Source organism: Crocuta crocuta, unplaced genomic scaffold, assembly GCF_008692635.1.
Source record: "Crocuta crocuta isolate KB4526 unplaced genomic scaffold, BGI_CrCroc_1.0 scaffold179, whole genome shotgun sequence".
Lineage (NCBI taxonomy): Eukaryota > Metazoa > Chordata > Mammalia > Carnivora > Hyaenidae > Crocuta > Crocuta crocuta.
The window spans coordinates 1,090,855-1,098,422 of record NW_027551568.1 but is presented as its reverse complement, the minus strand read 5'-3'; the positions used below and the strand labels follow the sequence as shown (position 1 = coordinate 1,098,422).

Genomic DNA, 7,568 nt, shown 5'->3' with positions numbered 1-7,568 from the left:
CCCCCCCCGACACTCAGAGATTTAATGTGACGGCTGATGCCCTACGACAGCCACTGATGAAGCTGTGGTTGTAAACAACCTGATCGAGGTCCCCAAGGTCCCGGCCACCGAGTCCAAAGAGGAGAGTGAAATGGCTCACGATACCAGAAATGAGATTTTTCCTACAAATTCACCGTATCTAGTGTCATATAGTAAAACTGTTTAGTAAAAAAAGACAGACTCGGAACCCCTCCTGCCTCCAGTGCTGGAAATCAGGTTCGTGCCTACAGGGCCGAGCGCACTCCGCGGGCACCGGGAAGAGCGGGCGAGGACTCCTCCTACGGTGTGCGGCTTGCTCCGTTTCTGACGGTGCGGACGCCGGCACTGTTCAGGACAGACTCATAAGTCACGAGCCAGAGGACAAGCGTGGCTTCTAGCAAGGCCGGCCCCTTCGGCGCGGCGTCCTTGTCGCAGGCCCAGGGCAGCCCCGTGTGGCAGGCGTCCCCTCAGCCTGAAATCTACACGGACCGCTGCAGAAGGGCTGTGTCTCTACCGTGTGTGGGAGCGTGATCAGGTAAATGGCCTTCACTGGGTGTCTTACCTTGGTCTTAAAATTTGGTATCTGGTTTCTTCAGTGTGTGTGTTATGGATACCAGTAAAAACAGATTATCACACATCTTCCATAAAATGACTGGGGCACGAGTGTCACTGAGTGTGTGTGCGACGCACCGCCTGCAGCAGGCATCCCGGACTATTACAGCGTTTTAAGCGCAGTACAGGGCAGCTGAGTTCACATCCAACTTGGCTGGTGTGGGCTCCCATAAAAGCTGTTACCAGTGAAGGCAAAAAAAATAAGAATTGGCTCTACTAAGGGAATAAGAAACGCAGTTACAAAACACTTCAGTCACATTAACGCCCTCACGGGCCTTTGTCATGCAGGCGCGTAATCTCGGGGCAATGAAGCGCTGGGTAGCAGTCATTCCAACATAAATTTTATTTCTGACGTTTACCCTTTTTGAAAAAATTTAAACCACGAGTGACCTAAGAGATCTTGAAATACCAACTGTGGAAAACCCTTACTTCAGTCAAGGGCGAGAAAAGCCAGAAGCAGAAACATGCATTGGGCAGCGGGCACGTGACCCGAGGAAGGGGCCCCGTGGGCACAACCGGGCCAGGGACACAGCACGCTTCCCCTCCTGCGCCGGAAGGCGGTCGGCGCGCGTGCCCTGTCAACGCGCACTGCGGTTCCGGGGCGCCAACACATGACAGACAAGGCTTTTCGTTCACCTGAAGTGGTTTTAATGAACAACGTAATCCTGTAAAAATTAACTCTAATGGGAGATTTCTACAAGCCACACAGAAGCGGCCTGGGAATTTAACGTTGCCATATAAGGAACTGAGCGCACACTATGGGATCTATGCATCACCTTCAAAATGCAGGAAGGTATAGGATTTTCCTGTATTTAATGTAGAATAGAAACATATTCAATAAACTATACTTCTAAAATTTTAAAGAACTGAGAATCACTGAAGTCTACTGATTATAAAATGCTTCAAGTCTCCCCGAGACTTAGTCCAGAACAAATGTCTAAACTGGGAAGGCCACACTCACCCTGGTTACACTGAGGCCCAGGGCATGCAGCCCTGACCACCCTCCATGCCCCTCCCCACCCCGGCCCAGGAGGCCTTGAACCCAGGCCTCTGACTTGTACAGCTTCCGACCAGGAATGACAAAAAAGATTCCAGCAGCCTCAGCGCCTCTCCTTCGATTGGATCTGACAATGGTGTAAGTAAAAATGCAACCGAATAGTGGATCAGAATGAGATGAGAGAAAAAACTCATTAAAAATCTTTACACAAAAAAAGCTGACTTTAAGTGAAACGATCTATGGACCTGAAACTTATTTTAGTATTTTCTTTAGAATGGGAACCCTCAGTTTTAAAAAATTTTTAGGATGCTAATCATAATTCAGAAGAAAAAAGAAGGGAAAAATATCTGTATAGAATGTGTCTTTTCCGTGTTTCAGCGAGCCCCTGGAGGTTTAGTGGGTACCTACTGCATTTTCGTGAATGTGCTCAAACAGAAGAGAGGTCTAGTCCCCTGCGCACATCAGATGGTAAGAAAGCTCCAGTCCCACACACGTGAGAAGCCCCCACCACTACGGTGTTGAGTCCCCAGAGAAGAGCCCTCCCCCAGCAGCTCTCTGCACCTGCACCCCATCAGCCTGCCCGCTGCCCGGGCCCCCGAAGGCACCTCGCAGGGGAAGCCCCCTCATCTACAGGGAGGAAGCAGCCGAGGCTGAGAGACCGTGACCGTGGCAGGGGCCAGGTCACGGGGGCCACCTTCTCACCCAACAGGGTGAGGGGCTACTAGCTCGTCCAAAAACGCCCGAAGTGAACATGTCCTCATAAATGCTCTAAAAGCAGGTCTCCTGTCTCCAGTGAGAAAGAGAGGCTCCCAGGAAACAAAACAAGGAATTAAAACTTGAATAGAAGCTCCTCGGGTAGTCACTAAAATCGGGAATCCAGAACGCCCTCTGGGCCAAAAGTGCTACGCTTGCATTCTGAGGCTGTTTGTTTTGGTTTTAGAGTGGCAAAGACTTTAGATCTGATGACGAAGTCCAGATGTCATGATACAAGGGTGGGAACAGCCTCAAAGAGCTGCCACTCTGCTTCTGTGTGTTCTGCAAATCCAGAAAATAGAGGAGTCGTGTTACCATGGCAGTTCTGACTCACAGCAACACTCAAGTACCTAAGAACACGCCAGAACGTAAAGGACCAAAACCAGGGAGCGCAGGACAGTGCTCCGTGAGCCTAGGCCCAAAAGCCGCTGAAGTCCGCCACAGCAGGTAAGCCACCCTTCTTCCCGCCTGAGGTGAGGGCACAGTGGCCCGGGTCAGCTCGAGTGACGCAGCGTGCCGTGCTAGGGCCGCAGCAGGCTTGCGGTGACGTGCAAGATCGCAACGTGAGGGCTAACAGAACACAACGTCTTACAGACAAGTTTCAAGAACAATTAAACTACATCCAAACCGAAGTACCTGCACGCACATTCATACACATGCCGTGCGCACGTGTGGATCTGTGCTGCTCGACTAGACTAACGGTACGTTTTCCATGTCATGACTTATACATCGTTTAGAGGATCCAAAACTCACCTACATTCGTGGAGAACATCAGTGTTACGCTTGTTAAGCGTGACTTACTCACACTTCAACCTGGGTAACTAAATGGCCTTCACGTGAACGCCACAGTTAACACTATTACTATTATTTTACCTCATTCTCAGTTAAGGATGCAGAAGGAGATGAACTTTTGCTAAAAGGAGTGGACGACGCCGCTGCAGACGCCCGATTTCGCTTCTTCAGTGGTTTGCATGCATCAGACAGATGTTTCGTTGCTGTAAAACAATTTTGGTTTATAAAGTAAAATTTGAAGTCTTAAGCCCTCAATCTCTGTACTACTTTAAAATCACCCTCTAAAAAATGATGTTCTAAAGATAAATTTTCTGGGCTGCTTGGTGATATTAAAGGCTTAATATTTTACTGTGAAAAAAAAAAACCTCACTGTAAACAAAGGCAAACTGTACCGTGAGCCCCAGGGTCCCCCTGCCTGGCCCGCGAGTCCATCAACCTGGGGCCCCCAAGGCTCCATCCGCCCCTAGTTTCACAACCCCCTGCCACGTTCTTCTGGAGCACATTCCACACCCCATTTCACCTGCAAAAAGTTCAGTTCATATCTCTGAAGCAAAGTCTTACTGTGGATATAACCATAATATCACCACGTCACTCTTAAAGGTAACACTCAATCCCTTTGTGTCATCAAATATCCACTCAATGTTCAAACTGCTCATAAAGGTCTTTCTTTTAATAGTCTATTTAACTGATTTTTTTAAAAACCAGCACAGCACCTCAGCAAAATAAGGGAAATGAATCCATTTCTACCCCTCATACCTCCCCTGAATGTCATTTCCTTTTCTAATTAAGAGTTGGGGATGGTAAACTCCCTGTAATAAACTATCAGACAGATACTTCAAAAAGATAATGAGAAGGTAAAGGCAGCCTGATTCCCCCTTCATTGTTTTGACAGTTACTCTTCACAAACACTTGAAGCTATTTTCTTCAACATGCGAAATGAAAATAACCAGTCACTACTTTTACTTTTTGCTAATGTAATAAGTGAAGGATCAGCTACTAAAAAGGGATAGAATTTATAGCAACAACTGGCACCATCAAATTGGAAACTTGGATATTCCTGGTTTAAGTAACTTTTTTAAGTATCATTTTAAACTGAAAATAAAGCCCAGCAAAAATCAGAAGAAAAACAACTTCAGTAAAATTTAGCTGGATCACTAGACCACAGCTTATTTTTCAGTTGTGCAAGTGCCTCCCTTCCACCTCAGCCTCTAAGCTCTGAGCCGCCAGAGTCCTGGGCTCCCTGCGGCCCTGCCCAGCCCGGCGCCCGCTCCCCTGCGGCCCTGCCCAGCCCGGCGCCCGCTCCCCTGCGGCCCTGCCCAGCCTGGCGCCCGCTCCCCTGCAGCCTGGAAGGGCGGACAAGGAAGAAGCGGGAATAACCACATTACCTGCCTGGCTCTTCAGCGGGGAGGCAGCCTCCAGGGCCTTGCAAGAGCCTGTCCGGGCCATCTTGTCACTCGTCGTCTCTCTCTGCCATTAAATAAACAGACCGGGAGAACAAAAGGAAGGCCCTGACGTAAACGGAGAGGCTGCCAGACGGAGGGCAGAGAGGTCCTCCCCGGAGACGTGCTCCGCATGCGCCAGCAGCAGGGACCCCCCTCCCCCTCCCCGCTCTGCCATCTGCTGGGTGGGAGACGGGGGGCCTCAACCCCCCGCCCTAGTCCTGCTGCCAAGACTCGGCGTGGGCGACATTCGACGTGCTTCTCAAACCCGCCTCTGAACTCAAAGTGGAGTCAGCGCCCCGCCCGGCTGTCCTGCCGACCTGAGGCCCCAGGTCAGTGCTGACATCATCGCGCTAAGTCCCAATTCTGAGGGTTTCAACTTGGGGACCAGCTCCAGGCGAACTTCCCCAAGATCCTCGGCAATGCCCGTGTCACCACTGAGAGAAATCACCCAAAAACACGGTATTGGGATCGTTCTGTCCAACGCTCGGGATCAGAAGTAGGTGAAGATAACGTCTCCCGACGGCCCAGGGGCAGAGCCGCGCACGGCCACCCACCCCCTCCCAGTTCCAAGGCCAAGGCCGGGGTCCTGCCCGCAAACCCATCCCCTGCCTGCCCGGGGCCAGGGAAACGGGTCACAGGACCACACAGAAGGCACCCGGCACAGCTTGTGGATCGGCACTTGGCACCCAAAGCACCCCGTGCGTGTCAGGAACTCTCTAGGACGCGGCTTTTTACTCAGGTCGTGAGAACTAAACCCAAGGAGACACCACTACTCTCTTTATTATTTGCTATTTCCTGAGCTATCAGTGAATCAAACATTCCTACCCAGCTACTTAATGCAAATTTCGAGATCTCAAATGTCCAGGGCCACACATTTTTTTAAGGCAAATATGAAATGCAAATATTTCAAAGCAACCAAGGTCCCTGTGATTGCCAGCTTTAACAACACGTGGCCAGAGGGGACACTCACCACGTGCAGACGCCGGTGACTCAAGATGAATTTTACCTATCTCGGCGCTGGACACCTGACAGGTGCCCTGGAAGATGCTCTGTTGACCAGAAAAACTCGGGCAGGGCCCGTCTGCTCCCCTGAGCTGCAAAAGCAGCTTTAAAGACACAGGGGCACCCACACGGCTCGGTCATTTGAGTGTCCGACTCTCGGTTTCAACTCCGGTCATAATCGTGCAGTTTGTGAGATTGAGCCCTGTCAGCACGGAGCGTGCTCGGGACTCTCTCTCTCTCTGTCCCTCCCCCATGTGCACGTGGTGTCTCTCCCTCTCTCTCAAAATACATACAGAAACAATTTTTTTTAACGTTTGAAAAAGAGAATACAGATGATGTGGTGGCCACATATTTACACTAAAACGATATGTGGAATTCATTTCCATTCTTGAAAATAAAATACGACAATAAAGGAAAGAGCCTCTCAGTTTAGATTAGAAGATGGTACGAAGCTTTACTCAAAACCTAAGTACACAACTACCCTGAGAGCTATTGCTAAATAGCTTTACACAAACAGATGCGAAGTCTGTTTAAACTCCCGGTTCACGGAGAAGCTAAGTGGATGTGCGAGACGGTTTCCGCAAACGGCACTGAACCACAGAGCACACAGGAAAAGGCTCACACTCTCTACGAGCGTGAGTCCCACACGCCAGAGAGGAGAATCCACTGTTTCTCTAGACGTGTGGACCCTGGCCAGGCAGTCAGCCCCTTGATACACGTTGGAAGATGCTAGAACTAGAAAGCCCTGGGGCTGCCCTTCTGTCGACCTGGGCCTTCATATTTATGCTGTCACTTTGTTGCATCAAACAGGCCTGCACGGCCTACTTAGCACTTCCTCTAAACAACAACACGAACTACCAATAAAATGAGTTCATAAAATATATTTTCAATGCCTTTAATGGATTTTGAAAAATTTTATTGGAGTAGAAGAGATCTCTAATGGACTTTGATGTTTTCATGTCAACCCATCACTTACACACTGAATAACGGCCCTGTTGACAAGAACAATTTTCAGTATACGATTTCTTTAAAGCTAAAAATCAACTATTCAAAGTGTTTGGATATCAGTTTCTCTTTTTTTCCCCCAGGTAGAGGATTCATGCCCAGCAGAGCCCAACGCGGGGCTTGAACTCACGATCCTGAGATCACGAGCCAGAGTCAGACACTTAACCGACTGAGCCCCGTCCCCCTGGATGCTGTTCTTTGACAGCCATGCATCCCAAGTTTGGGTTCAAATCATGGGCAGATAGGAACTTGCTCTCTCCAGTGACCTTCTCCAAGGGCTTTCAGGCGGGAAGCACCCACTGACTACAGGTAACCCGGTGCCCGCTAAGCACCGGCCCAGGGGCAGGCCTCCTGCCGCCCACTAACATCCGCGGAAGAGTCACATGGGACACAGTCCTCCAGCCTGGGCAAACCCGGGCACAATTACCTTCCGGAGACCATGCTTGTCGGTCCTGAGTCTCTTCCGGGGAGCGTCTTCAATGTCAACATCTTCAGGAGGGTCCTGTGTCCTCTTTGCCTGGTTTCTTTTTTTCCCATTTACGTTACCTTGGAACGGAGGGGGTGGGGGGGGCAGACATGAAAAACACTCCTCAAGCCACCCTCCAAGCGCTGTTCACCCCGTCTGGGCATCTGTGTGCAAACCCAGCCCGGGGGGCTTCCCTTGGCCCGTCCTTCAGGGCCGAAGTACCACAGACCGAATCTCTCTGCGTTCTGCAAGCGTAACATCAAACGTTGGAGAACCCTCATCTAATCTACAGATACTTAGATGGGTATTTCTCGTAATTACATTCTAATGAACGAGAACACTGAATGTCAGTTTAACCCAGGAGTTTACCAACATTCAAAGACCATGGAATTTAAGTGGAACTTTAAGGAGGACACCACTCGCTACTTTTGCTATGTTTCCTTAAGGAAGCACGTTGGGAAGGGGCACTCCAGTCAGCATC

General features: G+C 49.9%; 1 protein-coding gene across 1 annotated transcript in view; it reads right to left on the bottom strand.

Annotated features, from left to right (window-relative positions):
* NSD2 (nuclear receptor binding SET domain protein 2) overlaps positions 1–7,568 on the bottom strand; it is a 54,729-nt gene that overhangs the window by 23,277 nt on the left and 23,884 nt on the right. Inside the window, exons 6-8 of the mRNA XM_077750586.1 lie at positions 7,049–7,167; positions 4,558–4,639; positions 3,254–3,375 (exon numbers count right to left, since the gene is read on the bottom strand). Coding sequence (XP_077606712.1) covers positions 3,254–3,375; positions 4,558–4,639; positions 7,049–7,167 — 323 coding nt within the window. The remainder of the gene's footprint in view (positions 1–3,253; positions 3,376–4,557; positions 4,640–7,048; positions 7,168–7,568) is intronic.